General features: G+C 45.0%; 1 protein-coding gene across 1 annotated transcript; it reads left to right on the top strand.

Annotated features, from left to right (window-relative positions):
• The first annotated feature begins 7,142 nt into the window (after positions 1-7,142).
• LOC133927677 (pumilio homolog 3-like) lies at positions 7,143-23,577 on the top strand. Its single transcript, XM_062374112.1, has 9 exons — positions 7,143-7,319; positions 17,801-18,510; positions 18,639-18,780; positions 18,906-19,013; positions 19,362-19,574; positions 19,677-19,787; positions 20,335-20,535; positions 20,641-20,815; positions 23,471-23,577. Exons 1-9 carry the CDS (start codon positions 7,143-7,145, stop codon positions 23,575-23,577), a joined length of 1,944 nt encoding a protein of 647 aa, XP_062230096.1.
• The last annotated feature ends 744 nt before the right edge of the window (positions 23,578-24,321 follow it).

Consider the following 24,321-nt stretch of genomic DNA (forward strand, 5'->3'; position numbering starts at 1 on the left):
GGGTCTTAGTAAAGCCAATAAAAGGACCATTGCGGGTGTGTGCAACTAGCTGATGCGGTCTTTTCAACTGGATTTGCAGCATCATGATTTTAAGTTGAAAGCTGTCCTCAACCGTGCTAGTCAGGGATACTTTAGCGAACTTGTCCCGATCGAAGCCACATCTACTTGGAGGCAGTATGTAGATATATCATGTGAACGTGGGGTGCCTCTGATTTTGTTAGCTGAGGCGTACCAGAAGGATCAAACAGAGGTAAACTCTGCGGAAGCAGTAGCGGGACCAAGTGAGGTAGTGGAAGATGAATCAGACCCGGTAAATGTCAGGATTAGAGCAGATGTTGGGGATATTCCTGAGATGCAATCGATGGGTGTAGCCGATGAGGGGGAGCACATCCCTAGCACAATTGAAGAGATGGGGTTGGAGGATCAAGAGCAGGAGGAAACCGTTGCCGATGAGGATTCATCTAACAAGGAGGGTAATGCTCCAGTGCCTGCGGAGTGGAGAGATCATGAATTTTCAAGGCTGGTGGTTAGTGAGGCTGATCAGACACCGTGGGGGTATCATAAGAATGAGGTGTCTCAGGGTGCTATGTACCCTACAAAGGAGGCTGTTATTGATGTAGTTAAATTTTGGTCGCTGTCTCTTCGGAGGCATTTCAAGGTTGTTAAATCCAGTAAAAGGGAGTACGATGTGAAGTGTTTGGTGCCTCAATGTCCTTGGCGGGTGCACGCATTCAGAGGGAAATGGGTAGACTACTAGCAGTGCTCAATAGTCAGGGAGCATAATTGTCATATTGAGAAAATAGAGTCCACCCACTGGAACCTGTCATCTGCTTTTATTGCTAATGTTATATATGGGGAGATTATGGACAACCTAAAGTATGAGCCACGATCAATAATCCGTGCTATTGAGCAAATGTTTCAGTATACAATAAAGTATGCGAAGGCATGGATAGCGAAACAGAAGGCTATTGAGATGAGGTTCGGAACATATGAAGATTCATATCATAATCTACCTCGTCAGTTAGCCACAATATGTGGAAGGAACCCAGACAGTTACTATGATATCAAGCATTACCCCTCGACTGATGTGGAGTACAGTGGGAAATGAGTATTACAGCGTGCTTTCTTTGCATTCACTGCAACCATCAAAGCATTTTGGTACTGTCAACCCATCATTTGCCTAAACGGAACATTCTTGATTGGGAAGTACAAAGAATAGATATTGTCTGCAATTAGGGTCGACGGTAATAATCAAGTCCTGCCATTGGGGTTTGCCTTCGTGTAGAGTGAGAACGGGGACAACTCGTATTGGTTCGTTGAGCGGGTGAAGCATGCTATTGTTCTGGACCGGCTAGATGTGTGTCTGATTCATGATAGACATGAAGGGTTGTTGCAGGCTTTGTTGGATATGCAATATGGGAGTGTTTGATGGGGTGTTGCAGCAAAGTGGCCCGACTTGAAGAGCAGGTGGTGTATGCGCCATATGGGTGCGAACTTCTACAGATATTTTAAAAACAAAGAGTTGATGAAGCTTTTCAAAAAATTGTGTAATCAAAACCAGTAACAGAAGTTCAATGCCCTATGGGCAAGACTGAACGAACTAACTATGAAACAGACAGCTGAGGTTGCAGCCACAGGTGATGAATCAATAGCTCTTGGACCTCTCCCAATAGATACTCCTCAGATAGTAAGGAGGTAAGGGTCAGCTATTAGGACCTTTTCACAGTGAATACGTAATGAGCCAAATGAAAAATGGGCTTTACTGTACTACAGTGGTGGGGCAAGGTATGGAATAATGACAACAATCTTGTTGAGGTTTATAACTGGGTCATGCGAGGAATGAGGTCCCTCCCACTCATTGGAATTGTAGAAGGTATTTTACATGGGACTTGTAAATACTTTATTAATCGGTACGCAGCTACTTCCAAGGTAATGGAAGATAATCGTATGCTTTATGGACGGATGCTATGTGAGTATATGGAGAAGGCCACAAAAAAGGCACACATGCATCACGCTAATCAAGAGGGGACTGCGGAGCACATGTTCAGTGTCTTGTGCTGGGATAAGAGTCGTAGGGGTGGAAGACGTGAGCGGCATGTGCAAGAGTGCGTGCTTAGGAGTGGGACATGCATTTGTACTTGCTAGAAGCCACAATTACTTCACAAACCTTGTACACACATCATAGTTGCATGTGCAGAGCACAATATGCTTCCCAGGCAATATGTTTCAAAGTATTTCATGAAGGATCAGATACTGAACACCTGAAATCATGAGTTGTATGGTTACGGCATTGTTGATACTTTTACAAGTAATCCAGACCCTTCACGAATCTATTTGCCTAATTTGGAAAAGATGAAGAACACACCGGGTCGTCAACAAACTCGCCAGATTTGCAACGATATGGATGAATTCGAGGCGGGTCCAAGGGTCAAGCGATGCAGCCAGTGCAATAAAATAGGTCACACGTACAAGTATTGTTCTAAAAATGCACCTGATGTGTAGGTGAGTATTGTAGCGTGTTCTAGTGTGATTGTATTTAGCGTACCTTGTTGTTATATTTGTACTTCACTCCCTATCATTTTAACCTTATATTTGTAAGTACATGTCACAATATATTCATGTTACATATACTTGCAATGTAAATTTCAATTCAATATATATTGTTCTTGTCTACATGTTGTAATATATTAATGTATGTGTGGTTTTAATACAAATATGGCGCACCCTCGGACCCCCGAGCTTCTCAACCCTGCAGTGGACAAGAGGCACCACAGCTTCTTGTCCGCCATGCACCAAATGGAGTTAGGAGTATTCCGACCACGTGGCCCTGGAGATCTACTTACGATCGACGATCGGTGGAAGCACAGGTAAGTCGATACTTTTATATGTATGTGCTGATTCATTTATGTATTGCATCCCCCAATTTATTTATATTTGCAATGGTGCAGGTTGGAAGTAGCGGGACTCCTATCGCTTTGTCGTTTGGTGGAGGCCCAATCGACGGAGAACCCCGAGGCAGCAGCGCATCGATTCTATTCTAACCGCTCACTGATTGCAGCTTTGGTTGACCGATGGAGGCCTGAGACACATACTTTCCACCTCCCCTGCGGTGAGGTGACTCCGACCTTGCAGGACGTAGCCTACCTTTTAGGCTTACCTTACGCGAGAGCTGCGATTGGAGTCATCGACATGGATGCTGACTGGATGAACGTCATGCATCAGCACTTTGGCCTAGTTCAGCAGATAGACGACGCGCCCCCCTACGTGACTGAGTTCTTGTTTGATCCACGAGGGCCCACGAAGAAGTGGATCCTACAGTTCCACGTATCGTACAATGCAACTTCTCATTTACTTTTCGAGTATCTAGTTTTGTTTCTTATTATCACTTGTCATATTTGCAACCTACATACATGCACCCGGAGGCCAACATGTACTCGGTGTCCAGGCATTTGGAGGCTTATCTGCTTTGGTTATTTGGCTGGGTTATGTTCACCAGCAGCCAAGGCCACCTGATGGCGAGGACCCTTATTCCGTACGTGAGATTGATAGCGGATGCTGTTGACAAGGATGTACCACAGTTTAGTTGGGCATCTGATGTCCTTACTGCGACATATCGGGCGCTGTGCAACGTGTGCACGAAGAAGGAGCCACTTGCCACTTTTTGCTGGGTGCTCACTACTACTGTAGTTGTGGTCCTACGAGTGGTTCGTCATAGGCCGGTCAGTGGTGGACCACTCCCCGTACCCTGAGGAATGGTACGGCGAGCCTGGGGAGGACTCGCTTAACATTGCCTCACTTTGGTGTCAATGTCGGGTATGTACTTGAAGCTTACCTCTTGCCGGTCCACCACAGACATGGCAGGAGCGCTTCCCAGGTCGAGTGGGGTCCACGCTGAGTCGTCCAGGAGGTCTGATGTGCACCGCCGTTCATCGGTGTCGGCACCCACACGCCCCCCTGTACCACGACTTGTAGGCCCGAACTCAATAGGTACGGATTTTCAATTGCACGGCGTTTAAATATATTCGTTCCTTACTGGTGCATTGATTTTCACCTACACACGTCTCGATGCTACCACCTAGACCGAGCCCAGTGCCGACACCCTCACCACTCGTAGGCCACTCAGGTACTGGGCAACAATACATTCCTGTATTCAATATATTAAATAGTACATCTAATATTATCCACAAGTTATTTTGGTGATGAGGTCAAGCCATCTTCAGCTGCCCCACGACCGATCCCACCACCACAGTTTGACCCCTACTACGGCACACACGCCTGCCATCTACTGCTGCATCGGCATACCACACAGGTACAATAGTGTATTTTGTGCAACTACTTTCATTTCCACATTTTCCATATCTAATATATTTATCTGTTTGTAGGCCCCTCCGGCCAGTACACACGGACGCCTACGGATCCTTCTCAGTCTTCATACCCAAGTCAGGAGGATGAGCCTAGGTCAGACTCCCCATACGACCTCGTGCGGGACTTTTTCGAGAGCACACCAGACTACGACGTCCTCCAGCAGTCCTAGTTACTAGGCCTACCAAGAAGGTCGGTCCACCTTACCTCCTGACCTACTCTAGGGGCTACGTGAGGGCCAACCAGCGGCAGCGGCAACGGGACCATGATGGGAGGAACGACCGACGGCAGCGGAGAAGACAACAGTAGGATTATATATTTATTTTTGTAACTTACATATGCATATTCGATTCGCGATATATTCTTACGTATTCGAACGCGTGTAATATTTATGGTCCACTTACCATGTCGTAACTGCATTTCTTATTCCAATGTGCGCACGCTTGTTGCATTTCTTAATCCAACATGACCACACGCTACTTTCTATTGTTCTCAGCCATGTATGAACCGTTCACGATAGACCTAGAAAAGTATTTCTTACAAAGCTACTTATACACGAAGTGACCACTCAAAAACTCTATCGGGAGTCTAACTTTAGTCACAAAGTGACCACACAACTGAACTTTAACCATTAAACGACATCACCTCTTTCCTGGCGTTATTAGCAGAAACAAATTGACCGCACCACTCAACTTTAACCATGAAATGATAACACATTTGTCCTTGCGCAGGCTATATAATTTGTTCACAAATATTGATTTTTTATCCTCCGAATAATATGTAAACTACTCCAAAATCTCGCTTCCCCAATATGCCGTTTTGACCACTTTTTTAACCATTTTAATTCGAAATTTTGCAAAATACCAATTTCAAATATTGAGCAACGTTTTCCAGTAAATTTTACAACTATAAAAAAATATCCTACCCGCCCATTGAGAAGGCGGTTGGCAATATACCCGTCCTCTCATTTGGTGAGAGACCCTACCAGCCCCCCTGAGAGGGCGGTTAGCTCCCTTACCGTTCTCTGAAATGGTGGTTAGGCCACCCGCCCTCTCAAGGGCAATAAGGCTTTTGCAGGAGTCTACTTTTGCAATTATTGCGATGAGGAATCTATTTATTTAAATTTTTAATCGAAAAAATATAAAAAAAAACTCGTCTTACACCATCCCGTGGCAGGAAAGAAATTTGCTCTTTAATTGGGCCGCTGCTGTTTGTACATGGGCCTCGACTCGATCGAATTCTTTCCAGAATACGCAAATGGGTTCGATCCTGCTTTGAGGCTGCGATCGATGTTGTCTTCTTCGCATGATATATACGATTAATAGCACTGCAACTTTGGAATTGTACGCGGCAATAGTAGTTGATCTGAGATCGATCATGGCTGTGGGTACATTTCGGTTCCATGAGAGGGTTAGTTGTCTCTCTACATGTTCTCTTGCACTGATCGATCGATGCAGCAAATTAAAGCCATATAATTTTATCGATGTGGGGCGCAGCATCCATATGCATGCATACACACATACTGACATACGGCCGGCCGCTGGTCACATTTCCCCGGCCGGCCTCGCGTACGTAGTACGCATGCCACCAACACCACCGTCGATCATGTGTTCTCCCGGTCACTAGTCAGTCAGCACAAGTAATCTCGCCTGCATGCATGCATGCTTGCTGTCGTTTCCGCAACAGAAAGGCATCCGGCCACGTCGAGAGTTATACGTACGTCCATTAATACTGCCGTGGCTGTGGCTGTATGCACAATTGTATCCTGTATGTATGCTAATAATATAATGTATGTGGTGACTCGATCGTATTCGTAGCCGTATCAGTTATATATTACCTTTGCAAAAAAAACACCCAAATATGCTAAGTTAACATGCATGCATGCATGCAGTCGCTCACGCAAGTCTCATCACGAGACTCCTCCTCGTCGTCGTCGTCTCAGCTAGTAACTGATGACGCCTACTCTCGGCTTACCATACACCTGGCGATTCAAGTAAAGGCCTGCTATGCTGAGGCAGTTAATGTCTCCTAGTAGTGTTATTGTTACTGCTACTTTTTCATAGCAATACTGCTAATTTTAGTAGGGATAGAGTAGTATAAAGGAAGTGAAATCCCCCTGGCCAGCTGGCCCTCTGTCTAGCAAGCTGCAGGCCAACATTGTTCAGGAACGAGAGCATTCTTCCACAGGGTGAGTCGTGTGGCGTGCCACTGCGTCTCGATCGCCTCGCACTCGATCAACTCCTTTTTTGCTCTGTATAGGTACGTCGATCCCGGCCGAATCATGCCTATCGATTAATTTTGTGTGTTACATGCATATCCACGTTCAGATCCGATCCTCTTTGCAAATAATTTCGGTAGATACATGTTCAAGGTGTTAATTTCTCATTCGGAACTTTTTTTCCCCGAGCAGCTGCAATTTCTGTTTCCTAGCTTGTGAAAAGTCTGTGCTTGTTTAATACAAAACTAGTGTTTCAATTTCTCTGCTCTAGATCTATAGAAAGGTGCACTGATCTTAATCGATATGCTCGGCTTAACTTCGTATTTACTTGTGTACTGCCTTTGTATACATATGGTTTTGAGGTAAGAAATCAAATTCTCATTTTGTTGATCCATCTTTGGCTAAAAAAAATATAGAAAGTTTTAACTCCAGATCCTGTACTGTTTCATGTGAACATGTTCCATTCTATGTATGTATCTGTCGTACGTTTATACGCAGTACTCCGATTGACACATGGTTAAGCAAAAATTAAGCTATAGGTGGCAGATCGGAGCAGCTAGAGATGGATGCAGGCAAAGGTGATCGTAAGAAGAAGGGGATATGGGAGGCGGCGGACGTCGACCACCCGTCCTATTCTTCTTACTGCTTGTTCCCGGACCCCCCCTGTAGCAAGAGCCACCTCCTCGACATCTTCTCGCTGGATCAGCCACAACCACAGCTAGAGCTGCCAAAGCTGGAGGTAATCCCTTCGTATCATTGCTATTCCTGTATTGACCATCTTTAATTATTTGCCTAATTATGCATATGTGGACGCTTTGATTATTGGTACTGTACTGGTTAATTTTCTAATGAAGTGTATATATTGATGGTGTGCTCAACTTTGAATAACAGCCATAATAATAGATAATAAAGGTGTTTGGTGTAGACCTTGGAAAATTATGATGTGCCTGATTTACTCCGGGAGAATGCTTCGCTCCATATTGGGCCTTTTCTTTTTATCTGCACTTATAAAATGTACAGCTGGTTAGCATGGGCCTTTTCTATTTTCATATGCAACCTCACTAGTGTTGCCCTAGGCGAGACCCACCGAGGGTAGGGGGCAAGCTGGGTCTGACCTAGTCATAAGGGTACCCCTATATCTCAATGGGCAACCGAAATTTTCCGAGGTTATGGTTCGAGTCGCTTCACTAGTCGCAATTTCAACCTTCAGAGGGAGATCTAATCTGATCACCTTCTTTCACCATGTCAGTCTTCTCTCCCTATCTCCAGTGGCTTATTATCTCCAACGAAGTTGTTGTTGTCCCATCTCACGGCTAGCATCGGCAATGCCACCTCGCCATACCTTTGTTGCTCCTCTTCAAAGCATTGGTTGGGCCAAGTAGAACCAAGACCCACCGAATTCCATCTCTACTCGACCAAAAGATGACAACAATATAACAAAAGCAACAACTACCTAAATAGAAATCTGAAGTCAACCCTCTCCGATGGCAAGGCGATGGCAACATGGCTATAATATGGCATAGATCCACTGAAAAGGCCTGTTGCATTATGTTGTTCGCTTGTTGCCCTGAAGTCGGAGGCGGTCCGATGCACGAGTGGCATCGCTTGGAGTGAAAACAGAGTAAGGAGAGCAGCCCAGACCAACAAATCTATTGCAGGTGTGCAAGACGACCCAGCCCAAACCAAATACATGGCATGAATCATCTGAGAATCCCTTGGATTATTCATGCTACACGACAATATTGGTCAAATCCACATGGAGAAACTACCTCAAGCTTTACTTCCACAGGGGATGGGGAAAGAATGTTGAAGCAACCTTTTTTTCCCCTGTTGGGCCTCATCCGATTCCGAGCTTCATCGGTCTTTTTAGTTGGTCACTGTGGCACTTTGCTAGGCTTTGCCCTGCTTTTAGTGGGGTCCTTCTGCCTTTTCCTGAGTTCTTCATTTGGCTAGACGAGAGGGGCCTGCGAGGTAAGGTCACATTCCCGCAAGGACAAAAGTTGAGCTATGTCGGAATCTAAGTCACTGAAAGTAATTTATACCCAAATAAAAGATGTACAAAATTGAACCTCATTGCAATTTTGGAACTAATTATGTATGAACTAAATAGAGTTATTATTTTCTGAAAAAGTTGAAGACCATATAGAGAAGAATACCTCAATAATAAAGTGAGCATCTCAATTCCCAACAAAAGACAACAGAAAATATGAACCTGCAAAATAAGCAAAGATAACATAGATAGATTAGTGGTGGCATGATGAGATGATCATTACTCATATAAGATGTATGAAAAAAGAAATCATGGTAAGACCCGTCATATATATAACAGTCTGCATAAAAATATGTTTTGAGAATCGCACAAGCCAAATCTGCATATTGATTCGTCACCGGTTACCTAATCGGCAACTGTTAAACCTTACTTAAAAAAATGTGTGGTTTTGACTCTTAGCCCACACCCAGAAGCGCTGAAACTGCACTAGGATGCCATATTCCTTGGCAACAACCTCCTATTAAACAATTTATTTAACAACAGTTAAATAACCAATTAATTCCAAATCCAACTCCACTGATTAATAACTAGAACCGATTTTGTATTCCAAATATATAATAAGAAAGAATTGCAACCAAATAAGAATTTTTGTTGAGTTCGGAGGGCATTACCTTTAAAGAACTAAACGGCAATTTTGGAAACTAGGACTTTTTCATGGTCCACCACATCAAAATATATATCCTTCCCAATTTGCTCTTTCAAATCCTCATCTTGAACAACCAAGATTAATTTCTCCAAATAAAGAGCAATAAAAAGGAAACTCAAGAAGATTCCATGTTGTGAGGAGATGAACAGTAAAGAAACATGGATCCAGACCTCTCTTGCCCAGCGCACACTCTCCACTCACCGCATTAGGTCATCGGTGGCGGGGACTGCTTCCCCCGGCCCCGGTGCAAGAACGCCAGGAAGGCCACTCCGTCGCCTAGGGGAATTGTGAAGATGACGTTGTTCTTGTTGCCCGGGTTGGAGTGGGATGTGGCGGTGGCACTGAAGATGGTCATACCCGGTGGCTCAGCGGCTGGCGTAACTGCACGTTGTTCCTCTGACGTAACTGCTCGAGTGACGTCGCCACTAACACGCAGGGCCCCGTGTGTCAGCGGTAATGTCACCTCCTATAGTTACGTCAGAGGATCTCTCTCCAGCCAGTGGGCCTCGCGTGTCAGCAGCGGCGTTGCCCCATGCAGTTACGTCATAGGATCACTCTCGAACCGGCGTAGCCATATAGGTATGGCTCCCTCTGCCTCCAAAATCGTGAAATCCCTAGCAATTTTGGTCCCCATTCCACACTCCCTATTCCCCTGTGTGTTCTGTGCGGGCCGGATGGACGGCCCAGAATTGCGATCCTCCTTCAACTCTCCAAGAGCACAGTTGTGCAACTGTCTACCTACTTGGTCTTCCCCTGGACTACTGGACAACACATAACACGATGCATGGAGACCTGGAAATCCATGGCTGGGGCCACCTTGGAGGAGGGGTTCTGCCAGTCGGGCACCTCTAGCAGCCCACGGAGCTTGCCAGAATGGTGGATCCACCCTTGCCGCAATGGGGAATGGTTAAGAAACCTCTGATATGGTCCTTTTTTCTTGTCATGAGGTTGATGATTGATATTTCATTGTTTTGCTCCACTTGAGGTATTACCAGGTGACCACCCCATGGGGTTGATTGTATAAGGGAATCATCTTTGTAACACTAGTTATCATTTTGATTTGACTATTTGTGTAATGTTTTCATTTTGCTTCAAATATCGAGGATAATGGAATCTATTTTTATACTACACCAGCCATTCCACCTTAGAGGGAAGCAACCGTGAAAGGAACGGTTTACGAAGGTGGATACATATGGGACTATACACGAGTCCACACATTCTAGAAGCTGGGGCCTACTTCATTCATCTACCACCCAAGTTTTTCAATTATACTTAATTTGGATGCATTGTCTCCATAATATGTTGGGACCATATGTTGGTTTATAAGCTGCAAACCAGTATGTGGCGTGTAAGACACCTTGAACCATTAATCAATAGGTTCTTTCCTTGAGCTCCCTTCAGAAGATCAAAAATTCATTTGCATTCTTTTGTAATATTCCCAAGGTTGAACACTTACATTATTTGCTGATGGAAACATTAGATTGCAATTTGTAATAATTAGTCTCATTGAGAAAGTCTGTTATATACTAATACTCAATAGATGAAATAAATGATGAACAATGCCGGTGTTGGAAGGAGAATCATTGCAGGATGGAAAGTAATCATTATAGATTTGACACACTCCAGTGGACCAGGTGATGTTCTAAAAGTCAGTAACTAGTCTTCGCTCAACAGAAGGTAGCAGATCTAGCAGCCGAGTTAATCAATCGGTAGTGACAAAAAAGAAAGGCTTAAACTCCTTGGAGAATGAATTGAAGCATGTCTTGCTAGCTTGCCATATCTTGTCAAATCAACATCTCAAAATAAGAAACATAAGCAAATGGTCTTGATAAGACAATGTCATGGTCTTTGTCGGCCAGAGTCATTCACGAATGGCTCCTGAGGTGCAGCGATAGAAAAATGAAATGGATAGATCACGTGGGAAGGAGCCTTGGTAGCATAAAAGAAGATGATGGCCACAGGACGATGTGCCAAGGCGCTCGCAGTCATCAGAACCTAACTGGTGCCTTTGGCATATTGTATATAGATCTTTGCCTCCCATGCCTCCGCACCAATGCGGTTTACGGCTCCTCATGGTTTGAACTCACTGACTAGGCTGAAGTGTGGTGGCGCCTTGTTGCAGGTCATTGGGTCGGTTGCTCATGGGGCATTGTGGCAACTTGTCGTATGGCACTACAAGGAGCCTGGTCGGAACAACGGCTGATCTATAGCCCGATGCCTCCCGTGGCCTCCATGGATCCTGACATCACCGGGATGCATTCGCGTGAGATGATATTATGTGAGAAAATAAGAACAAATCATGTGCCCTCCATAGATCTTGTCGGATTTTGGAGGAAATCAAAACAAAACATGTGAGATGATACATGGATACGAGTGACAAGAAGGGGTGACCTTGGTCGATGCTCGTAGGGTGCCGCGGAGGCTTGTCGAATGGCGGTATGAGGAGCCTAGTCGAGAGGAGTCATGGCAACCAATATGCACCAACCTCTTGTTGATCTAAAACCGGTCCAATGACGCCAATGTTGATTGGCTCGTTGGAGAAGAACATGCAATTTTTCTTGTACGATGAAGTGGCCATGACTTAACACCGGAACCGATCAATCAGAAGTGGGTAAGCGGCTGATTATTACAGATAGCCGGACCACGATGAAGAATTGCCCACCAGGAGAAATCAACTCTTGTGGAGGGCAAATAGGGATGTGCCTCAGCAACGGTGAATGTGGGTGACAGAAAACGCCTCTCCATCTCTAACACACTAGTTATGTGGGAAGATTGTTTTTCTTTGTTTTTTATTAGTTAAGTGAGAAGGCAGCTTTCTCCTGATTTTTTATTAGATGGGAATGGGGAGGGGGTAATGTAGGATGAAACTTGTGTTATATATTAGTAGAGATATTAATGAATCCTCTCCATACATACAAAATGCTCCAACATGAGACTTTACAATTCTCATGTGAAAAATCCACCCAGCAAGGCTCGTGCCAAAATAGCTAGTTCTTGAGGAAACAGGTTACCAAGGTGAGCTGGTCCAAGAGGATGATTGACCACACTATGATGAAGCATGACCTAGGCTCCTAGAAGGTAATAGTGTGAGTTTCCTTCAATAGGTGAAAGCCTAGAAATGCAATGCAACATGTAGGTGGAAGGCCTAGGGGTCTTCATATATGTGATAGTTTGCTTTATCGATAATGGGAAAATAATATGTTTTACCTACCTTGTCGTTTTGTTTCATCATAGCCAATGCACATTGTTGCCCATCTACTATCCTCTCATGCCCTTATAATGATGTTAATGATGAGTTGTAGTGCTTGACTGTATTGGGAAGCAGGGCACTAGTAATGGATAAAAATTTCATGCACTAGGTATCAACATTGGTAACCTATTATATTGTTGCCTCTGTGTCACACTCGATTTTAACAGACAAAATAAAGTGCAGCTTATATGTGTCTAGAAAGTTTAACACACATAAGGACATCATAGGTGAAGTAACAAGTAATGCTTTAACTTATAACCGTTAATTCTTACACAAAGACTTCACCTAAACAACTCTAATAACCAAAGTATAGCAACTAAACGACGGTAGCAGAACAAAAGCATCAGTGACCATAGCAACTCCACATGCATCGACTGGGGAACACGCCTCTAGAACTCCAAGTCGTCATCTTGAAAGTTCTCCACTGAGCAGCATATGAATTGCGAGAGATAATAAGGGTGAGTACATGGAGTACTCAGCAAGTGTGAGAAAGATAATGATATATAGGTTTACAACAAGAATAGACTGACACATGGTATATTTGTATAAAATATGAGTAAAGAAAATAGTAATGTAATTGAAAAGCATTAAACAGTTATTAAGTGATTATACCCATATGACCCAAACCTATTATCCGATAATAACCACCTTGCAAACCATAACCAACTAACTATCACCAAAATCTTATCCATATCCAACTAATCATGTGAGGATCCAAGTCTCTCATAACTGCGGCTGCGGCTGTTATAATAGTTTTACACTCTGCAGAGGTTGTCCAGCTTTTAGCTAGGAGTCGTGATATCCTTGTTGCCGTGTTTGTAAGACACTTAACACACGCCAGTGGTGTGTTGATAGGAGAATCACTAAGAAGCATAGTCCATCAATTACGTCCTAGTACTCCAACGAATGTCAGCCAGGTGTCTAATCAATGTGCTAAGCCTTACCCATATCGGTCTCATGTTTGGTACGGTATTTCTTGTGTTGTTGCTTCACGAACCGATCGTTAATTAGGTTACACATGTTTCATTTGTTCATACTTGGGCAAAGACTATCCAACCGGGTAATAACTATCAAATGTTAAAGGACATCTAGAACCTATACAAATATTAATGGACATCTAGAACTATAGCAAATGTTAAGGGTATCCAGAACCTACCATTATGCTTGTAACATATCCACAAGTACCCACATTATCAAAGCCATCTCTTTGCCCAAGTCCTAAGTTTCATGTTGCTACGTCATGTTTATCACCATAGTTGCATATGTCTACTAATCAATTATATGACACTTCTCAGCATAGCTAAGCAATTCTACCTAAAAGACTCATACCAACTACCACTTAGGCTTCAAAAATGTAAAGGAAGAATTAGGTAAACACTAACATAGGTGACTACCCATCAAGTTGACATACATTGCATACAGTTTTGTAAATCAAAACATTTAAAAACATAGGTTTAGAATGATCAAGTGCACTTGCCTTCTTCTTGCTGCTGCTCAGTGTACTCTAGCTCATGGTCTTGATGTCCCTTAGATTGATCCAGGGCATTGACGTCTAATCGCATGATTACTAGCAAAGCACAGAAACATAACACACTAAGAACATAGCACAAAACAGAAGGACAACAAGACAAAACTTATCTAGAAAGATAGAACTCGGAGAAACAAATCTAATGGTGCAAGAGTCGCTTAAAATGGAGCTACGACGAAAAAGTTATGATGGTTTTACTAAATGAGGCTTTTTCGCAAAATTACATGAATTTCAGAGTTTAACGCATTATTTTTATTACAGAAATCTTTGAATTATTGCGTCAGCAGAGGGTTTATTGCACAAGAAAGATTATTTTTGAACGAAAAACAAATTAATAATTTGGGGATTGATCTGGGCCATTGGATCTAGATTCAACAGTCTCAGCTCATGGACCGAGTGTATAGGCGAGTAGACAAGGGAGAGGTGGACTCAGCTCATGGAGCTCACTGTGGACTAGAGGGCGGCGGCAGGTTGGACACGGCAACGGGCAGCAAGACTCTTGTTGGAATCGGGATACGAAGGGAGTGGGGCTCCGGTGAACGACGGAACAAGGGCACTGGGGCTCGGGCAACACGGCTACGGCGTGGTGGGGGCGGTGGAGCACCGGAGAAACTCAGCGACAGGCGGCAGTGAATTCGGGTGGTGGAGCTTTGAGGAGAGGGTGCTACAGCTTTGAGAACTCATCATGAAGTTGGGAAAAAGTTGTGTGGTGCTTCGAGGAGGGCATAGTGGTGCGCATATATAGGTCGGGATGCTCGGGTAGGCCAGAACGAGTTCGATTAGGGTAAGGCGGCGGCAGGCACAATCCGAGCTCGATTTTCCTTATTTAAAAGCGATACTCATAGGGACAAGGCGGCAAGAGATAGAGGGGATCACGAGACAAGCTTTTAGAAGATTCCCCCCTTTGATTTGAGCGTGAATCCAAGCGGGATTTGATGGTCGGTGCGGCTCGGGTGAAGTCAGAATCCGACTAGTGGTAGGAGACAAGCCTGACATGTAGGGTCCACATGTCGGTGGCTCGGCGAAGGCGAGTTGGTCGCGGGCGTCTTCGGCAGAGAGAAGTGGTAGGCATGCGGGGCACGGTTTGTGGCTTGGCCAACTAGGCTGAGCGGGCGCGCTTGGGCTGGCTGGGCTGAACGGGAGGGAGGTAGTAGTGGCAAGCTAGCTTGTGCTAAGGTCGAAGGAGAGAAGTGCGGGCCGGGCTAGGGAAGAAAAAGAGAGGGAGAAAGGGTTGGGCTTGGGATAGGAATTTTTTCTTTATTTCTATTCCCAATTCTACTCCTTTTTTCTAACTTTTATTCTATTTCTAAAGCAACATTAAAACAAACAAAACCAAACAAAAACCCTACATGCCTATCTCCAGCATGAATACATTCAAACAAAATATAACTTAAATCAAATTTGGATTTGGTTTTTAGAAGATAGGACTTATGCTATTCTATTTATTTAACCCTAGTTAACTCTAGAAATTTTTTAAGAAATTGAAAAATTGAAAAATCAGGGTGTTACACTCTGCAAACTTACTAGTACTTCGGAAGCACATTTAGTGCACACAAACTCAACCCACCTCACTAATTGAGACTAATCTCACATGCCCAGAAACGATTAACAAAGTTGTTATGAGTTGGTTGTAACATGTTGTATTCAAATAAGTCATCAAATATATCTATGCAATCTTGTCCCCTACCCTTCTGAGCATTAAAAATAGAGGGATCCATCTACCAGGAAGGGGACTGTAACCTAATATCCGCATCATAATAAAATGCCTCTTTTTATCCAATTACCATACTTTCATGTATTCTTGTTTGGGTGAAGCCCTCTGGTTTTATCGGACTGTCTATACAACGGCCCAAGCTGGCCTTAGAAGGTGAATTTGGGATAGCTGTCCTTATCCGTGGGCTAGGCAAGTTTGAGCAAGCCATGGTCAACGGTTTGGGCTGAAGTTGTGTCTGTATTGGCAAGGCCTAACTAAGTAGAAACCTTAGCCTAGGCTTAGGCATTGCAAAATGGGCTTGGCCTAATGCAATATGTTATAAAACCGCATTTATGAAGTATTGGCATAAATAAATCAGTGGGAGTTTGGCGGCTGCTAGTTCAAAAATGATAGTTTTTTTATGAAGCCCCTCTCCCCCGCTTCCCTTTCAGTTACCTCTCCTCCAATCCCGCCGCAATTAATGATGGGGGTTTTAGCGGCTCCTAGTTAAAAAATGATAGGTTTTTTTTATGAAGCACTCTCCCTCGCTTCTCATTCAGTTACCTCTCCTCCAATCCTGCCGCAATCAGTGGTGGGGGTTTTGACAGCTCCTAGTTTAAAAATGATATTTTTTTTATGAAGTGCCCCCCTTTCCCATTCAGTGACCTCTCCTCCAATCCCGCCGCAATCAATGATGGGGGGTTTTGGTGGCTCCTAGTTAAAAAATGATAGGTTTTTTTTTATGAAGCTCTCTCCCCCGTTTCTCATTCAGTTACCTCTCCTCCAATCCCGCCGTAATCAGTGGTGGGGGTTTTGACAGCTCCTAGTTTAAAAATGATAGTTATTTATGAAGCATCCCCCTTTCTCATTCAGTTACCTCTCCTCCAATCCCGCTGCAACCCCATACCTACCGCCTCGACACAACCTTCCATTGCCTTCCTCCTCTTCCCTACTTGCACCACCATCGCGGGTTGCTTATTTATCGCATCCCAATAGTTGTTTCTAAAATTCTATCTACCAGATCCCACCCTATTAGCCTGCCCCTACATATCATCTTCCCCAGACTTGCCAGAGGTCATCCTTTTCATCAGACTTAACACCAATGACATGTTCAGGGTCGCCACAAGGTAAACCGTTGACTCTTAGACTTCTCTATCTAGGGTTGGGCCTTAGGATTTGACGGGAATTCGGTAAAGTACATTACTGAGAAGCAGTGATCTCCTTTTGTCTTGCTTGTTGGGAGCTAATAGTATCCCATAGGGGGCTACTGGCCATCGGCCGTGATCTAAGATCAGGGTTTGATGAACCCCTAAGGTTGCTTGACTGCATGGATCTTAGATCTTGCCCGATGGTGGATGAGGTAAACCCATTTTGTTTAAAAAACACATATTTCATTACTAGTAGCCGTTGTTTAAAACATTGGAGTAATATACATTCTGTTTGGACAATCCAATGTGGATTCATCACAAGTCTTTTTCTAAGGGCGCTGAATAGCTGACGACCCTTGTCATGGGCATAGAGTTTAGATACCAATTTTTTTTTTTATACTTCAACTCTTAGAGTTTGTGAACAATGATCTTGTGTCTAAAAAATATATTATTGATATTAACTTACCTTCCATCTATAACGTATTTTATTTTGCTGATACTATGATACATTGCCTGGAATAGGTCTGCGTCCCAATAAAAGCACGAGGCTTTGTTTTTGTTCTATATATTATGGTAAAAACATTATAGAATCTGTTGTGGAGAAAATTTACTTTCAAAAGGTTGTCTTTCTTTGATTCAATACTGTATATGATCCTTTGAGTAGTGAGTAATCACTACTGTAGAAGAGTGGTAACTTGTGCATGCTGACATGCACCATTTTATGTTCCTTTTGAAAAATATCCATAAATGCATTCTGTAACATTTGCTCTTGAAACTACCATAGCATGTTGAGTTTTTTTTTATTGTCGATTGTTTGACATGCTGCTAGTGTACTTGCGTCCTCTCCGGCACAATTTTTCAAATTTCTCGTTACAGTGTTGAAAATGTTGTTGCTTCTTTCTTAGGATAATCCAAGCAGTGAAGTTTTGACTCCAGAAAATCGGAAGGTGCATATAGAAGTGCAAGCACAACTCCCTGCTCAGCCCAAAAGAGCACCAACTTTTTCAGCAATGAACTTGCCTGACAGCAATGCAAAAGAAACTGCCGAGTTGAATCTTCAGGGGCAAATGAGCTATCCTGGAAACACCATGCCTGTTGCTAGTGGTGGCTCAGGTTCACAGTATTCAGGTGCCCCAACAACAGTTGAGCAAGGCTACAATATTACACTTATGAATGAGAATGGTGCTGGAGGCCTGAGCGAGCAGTCATCTTTTTCTTCGCTTGCGCCAAGAGTGGATAACAATAACATGGAGGAACTTGCTCATCTAATAACAGTCCAAGAGGCATATTACTGTGCAGTCCTTGACCCAGACCAGAAAACTCCTCTGAAACTCTTTCGACAGTCTCCTCATGCTCTGGTGAATAAGTATGCTTATGGTGTTCTGATATCAGATTCTGGGGAACGTCCAGCAGATGCAGTTCCTCTTGAACCACACAGGATTTCTGGTTCTTCTCAAACCCAACATTCTGTAGGCACACCGAACAATATCCATTCTTCTAGCAGTGGACCGAACAATAGGAGTCATGACTTTCAGCTCCTTCAACAGCAGATGAGATCTCCAGTGAACAGCACCTTCAAGCTCATTTACATCAAGGGGCAAGTACCTGCTTTCTGGTGAGAATAACACTCTTTAAGTTTTCAACCCACAAGTGCAGCATCAACTTGTGATTCATCTGAAGCATATATATGCAACCTGTGATGGTTAGACCATCAACTGTTCCTTACTGTAATTTTACATGCAGTGCTGATCCATCCGGGAGCCGTTTTATCCAGCAGGCGCTTGAGACGGCAACACCGGAAGAGATAATTATGGTCTATGAGGAAATCATGCCTTATGTTCGTACGCTGGCCATTGATGTCTTCGCAAATTACGCAGTTCAGAAGGTTTTCTCGAACTCCTATATATATATGGGCATTTTTCCATATATCTTGAATCATGTTCGAAGCACTGGGACATAACTGATCATGAACTACTCCTATACTAACCATTTATATTTTTTTTCCATTAGCTTCTTGATAATGGACCACAATTCTACAAAAGGAAGGTCATTAGTCGTCTGATTGGGAATGTGTTAACCTTAAGCCTTCATATGTACGGTTGCCGAGTGGTCCAGAAGGTAAAGTGAGCAATTACCCTTCTACACCAGTTCAGATTTGGAAACATTTTGTATGTCTTTGTATGCGCTTGAAAAGTTTCGTCCTTTTTTTAAAGAAAAAGGCCTCCGCTTTATTGTTCATATAAAATGGAATGCATAAACTAATTAAGCTCTTCACTTCTCTTGCTAAGTTGTCCTTTATCTTTAGTTAGATAGCTTCTGTTGTAATTTTCATGCAAGTTTGGAATGCAAAAAAGTAAGCTCTTCATTTTTTTTCTTCGTAGTTAGTCATATAGACGTTCTTTGCAGTAAGATTAATTTATCACTAATCAGTTACTTGAATATTACTGATTTGATGTCTCTCTTTAGGCTTTTGAAATATGCGATATGGATCAGAAGGTAGAGATGGCCAGGGAGCTTGGAAGCAAAGCACAGAAATGTGCTCGTGACCAGTACGCAAACCATGTCATTCAGAAATGCATGGAGTGTGTGCCACCGCAGCACATCCAGTTCATCTATAGAAGCTTCTGCGGAAGGGCCAAGGTGTTGTCCTTGCATGCTCAAGGATGCCGTGTCATGCAGGTTGTTCATCTGGGCATCACTTTTATCTAATTATTGTCATCTGTTTTTTAATTAGGTCATTACTCACTGATTTCCATTTGTTCATTGTGCTGAACATCCCAGAAAGTGTTGTCGTGCTGTGGTAATCCGGAGATCTATCAGACTTTGGTGTCAGAGATCGTCGACTCTGTTACCAAGCTGTCTGCAGACCAATATGGAAACTACGTTGTTCAGGTAATTTTATATATATATATATAAAATATATATTATATAAATACATATACTGTAGATCTATTATGTACCTAGTGCAATATAGTTCACCTTTACGGATACCTCTAGTTACGATAAAAAAACAGTATAATTACGATTCACAAGATAGATTATTTACTATAAATATATATATGGTTGGTACTTTCTCTAGTCATAATTATGTATTTTTTTTATATAATTGTAACTTATTCACCTCTGCACACATCCCCAGTTACTATCTAAAAATTGTATAGTTGTGATCTACAAGATATGTTATTTACTACAAATATATATAATCATAACTTAATAATTAATCTAATCGTAATTATATACTTTTTATCATTTGATCGTAATTCAATTATACGTATCATGATAACTAACTTAGTCATAACTTAGGGTGACGTAAAAGTTACTATAATTATATCTAGACGCAGAATAGACTCGCCGTATATATATATGGCATGAGTGATCAATCATGCTTTAGCTAGAAAAACCAAATAATTTTGCACTTGTCTGTTCAAAATATTTTCAGTACATATTGGAGCATGGAGGACCGATTGAGCGATCCATCATTGTGAAAAGATTTGCTGGGCGGATCATGAGCATGAGCTACCACAAGTTCGCGTCCAACGTCATCGAGAAGTGCCTGACCTTCGGCAGTTACGAGGACCGCCAGCTGATCACGAAGGAGATCCTCACGGCTGGCGGCGGCGAACAGTTCGATCATCTGACGGTCGGTGATCTACCTACCTGTCAATTCGAAGGAGATTAAGTAGCGGAGAGGATAGGGATTGCATCGACCGCTATATATGTGATGTGGTACTGCGATGTGTTGCAGGACATGATGGTCCACCTGTACGCCAACTTCGTGATCCAGACGATGGTGGTGACGGCGGAGGAGTGGCAGCTGGCACTGCTGGTGGAGGTGGCGCGGCGCAACCTGGGCACGCTGACGAGGTACCCGCAAGGCAGGCAAGTCGTCTCGGCCATGGAGAGGTTCCTCGGCGCGAGAGGTGCGTTTGCAGGGCCTTCCCTTCTCAGTTCTCACACCAACAAGCCGATAACGATGCTGACATGACCCAGCATACATGGCTTTTGTTGTTGCAGCGGGGATGCTGGTACCTCTCGGATTCTCACTCCCAGTCCCACCCCAGTGAGGGAGACCGGTCAGGCTCGCTCAGGCTGCCTGCTTCTTTTATTCCTCCGGTTCTGTTTGGCCATCAGCAGCCAATGAAACAATCAGTAATCAAGCTCCGTTGCAAATGGAGAACTCTGTGTTTGCTGCTACATCTGCCGTTGTTGCGTCTTGCATGCATGTAATCGTTCAACTGAACTACAGTTGCTGGTTTTAGGTTTGTGTTCAGCGCTCAGCAGGGCTCTCGGTTACGCCCTGTGCCTGTACTGTACTGCATCCATGTCGTGTCGTTTCATCAGAACAATGTCAAGCTTCAGACTCTGATGGAACGTTGGTTTCAGCATGATGGCACTCCGCCACAGTTGGGTACCGTATATGCATACAACAGGGCGGGCTGCTGTATATGAAATGTGCGTATGCAGGGTTGATCTGATCACAGGTGCGGTTCCGGAGGTTGTTATAGAGAGAGGATCAAATAGAAGATTTTTTGAAGGCTTCTCATGCATTGGAGATGGTTGCTATAGATATGTTCGCTAAGAACGAGTGACGGCTTTATTATAAATTAAGTGGATAATCCTTACGATGAGTCTATGTAATAATGAATCCGAGTCTATTTGTATCGGAGGATGCAAATATTTTTTTATCCTTTTAATTATTCAGGAGGAAACTTTGTAATAAATATTATGGAGCTCAGGCTTGTTCATCAGGCAGGCTTGGGCTCGAATCTGGCCATCGGGTAGCCCGGCCCATCTTGACAATTGTCCCAAAGTTGTGAAACCCCTCGTTGGAAACTTGGCATCAGGCCGGCCAAGTCCATTTACCAGCAGAAGGCGCTTCTTCTGACCAAGACTTGAGTCGATTAGTCCTATCTCTCTCTGTCTCTCCTCTCTCATCTGTGGTGGTGAGCCGCAGCCGCTGCTCGATCTGACCGGTGCGATGACGCTTCCCGCTCGGTGACCCAACGTCGGGTACCCGACGCACGACGCCTCTGCCTCTCCGTCACTCCCGGTCGGCCGGCAAGACGACGCTCGCTGCTCTGCCACCCGACACCGCTCAAGCACGAGCGCTCCTCGGCCACCCGACACGACGCCGCAACTACGACTCAATCAATCAATCGAACCCTTTTTCGTATACCAGCATGTGATGCCGTATTGCCTTGACGGGAATAATTAGTTAATTACTTAATCTATATCAATACCCCTCTAAAATAGACGAAAGCTCAAATTCGTATTTACACCTACTAATTACAAAAAATAATCAAATTCATGGATCTCTTCCCAGGCAACAACCAATCACCTCTCATACTTCGAATGATCGCATCCAACTTCGAGCCTGCTTTGCCATGCTGTATGTCGGATGTTAGCTCGATCCGCTTCCCTTTCTTTTGCTTTTTATTCTACTAGTAACATGCACGTGTGTCGGTGACATAGGAACCAGGGGTCCCCGAGTCCCGAGGCCAGGACAACAGAATACCACGTGGCGCTTCCCTTGGCGACTATTTCCCCGAGGATCCGAGAAGGCAGTTCCGAGAGAGGGCGTTCGGGGCCATGAACAGTGGTCCCTAAGTACCCGAGTTCCTCGAGGACCCGAGAAGGCAGCTCCGGGAGAGGCCGCTCGGGGCTATGAACAATAGCCCCCCGAGCACCCAGAGTTCCCCGAGGACTTGAGAAGCCCCTTGCCGGTGGACCCCACAAGGGCTCAGCGGTGAGGTGTCAACTAGTGAGAGGCCCGATGCTGCATTTAAGAGGGAGCGTGGCCTGTCACTTCCAACCATTCCCCACACGCCAGCTGTCCAATCGCACATCATCCTGCGCGGCTTGGAGATATCGTCGTTGAGCTCGAGGCTTATCGCCTGCCCCCCCTGCTGTGTCAGGCCCGCTCTGACCAAGCGGGCATGCGGGGTGGTTCGGCGGCTGCCCAGTGGGCCCCCCTCCTGCAAACGGCTAAAGCCGTGCGTAATGAGCGACAAGATCGGCCAGGGACGCACTTTTCAACCCCCCATAACATCAAACTGCTGCCCCATGATGGTTGCTTTCCATGTATGGCTCATGGGGACTTGTGCCCTCCTTTCTAGGCATGCCAAGCCACCCCGACGGGATATAAAAAGGGGGGCGCACCCCGGAGAAGGAGGAGGACCCCGGAGGACAGACAAGCTAACGAAGTCAGGACACACGAAACTCGAAGCAAGACTGAAGCTCTAGACTTAGACAAAAATCCCTGTAACACAAGAGATCCATAGAGAGGCATTCCCAGAGCAATAATAGCATACACACATGAGTAGGGTATTACGCTCCGTGCGACTCGAACCTGTCTAAAAATCCCTTGAGCATTTACTCCCACTAGCAGTTGATCGTCCGTCCCGCCTACATCTCACATACTCTCATTTAATTCACGTACGAGGTAGATTCAGAATCATCCCCTGGTTGAATCTCAAAGGGGGTCCCTCAGGACCCCCGCTTGAGGAGTTCATCCTCCGACAGCTGGCGCACCAGGTAGGGGGGTTGCATCTCTGAATCCGCCTTGATTTCTGCAGAAAAGATGGTAGGTGAACATCGTCTCCAACGCATCGGCTCCAACTCGAGCGAAGAGGTGGAGCCCATCGCTCAGGAGGCCCCAGTTTTTGCTATTCCTCAGCAGTAGCAGCGGTCGGCCCGTACGACGCCCCCTCCCTTGGGGACAATGGCGCTGGGCCCAGTAGGGCCGCTGCCGCCGTCGCTGGCGGGCCACCTAACCCTCAGCAAACGGCAGACGCCTCTGCCGCAAGATCCACGTCCGGACAGCGCTGGGCACCGTTGCGGCGCAGGCTCACCTTCGGTAACACCAGCCCTGGGAGTGCGTTGCTTGCGGCGCAAGCACTCCTCAGGCACCCACCTGTCTAGGCAGCGGGGGAAACCCCAGAAGGCCGTTGGCTGCAGGAGGTGGCCGCCTTGGTGGGCATAGCTCACCGGCAGGTGCTAGCCGAAAGTTCCCATGCCACCTCCTACCGTGGCGCAACCAAAGCCGGTCCATCCTCGGGTGGTGGCACAACTGGCCAGGGGGGGGGGCTCCAGGCGGAGTGCCGCCCCCTAGCCACAACAGGAGCTCAGGACCTCCGCTTACATCTCAATGAGTGGAGGGCTATTGAGGATGCGCACGTCACCCTTGAGCGCCACCGGGAGTCTCGGCACGAGGCCGAGGCAGAGGACCAAGCTTCCTCTATGCCGGCTCGTGACCGTCGGGGTGCTACTGGTGCCGTGGGATACGGCATAGGCTGCCGCGCATTCACCAGCGAGCTCTGTCGGGTCAACTGGTCCACGAAGTTCCAGCCAGAACTACTGGAGAAGTACGATGGGTACAACGACCCCGCCGAGTTCCTCCAGATCTACACCACTGCCGTGCAAGCAG

The sequence above is a fragment of the Phragmites australis genome, chromosome 8 (assembly GCF_958298935.1).
Source record: "Phragmites australis chromosome 8, lpPhrAust1.1, whole genome shotgun sequence".
Taxonomy (NCBI): domain Eukaryota; kingdom Viridiplantae; phylum Streptophyta; class Magnoliopsida; order Poales; family Poaceae; genus Phragmites; species Phragmites australis.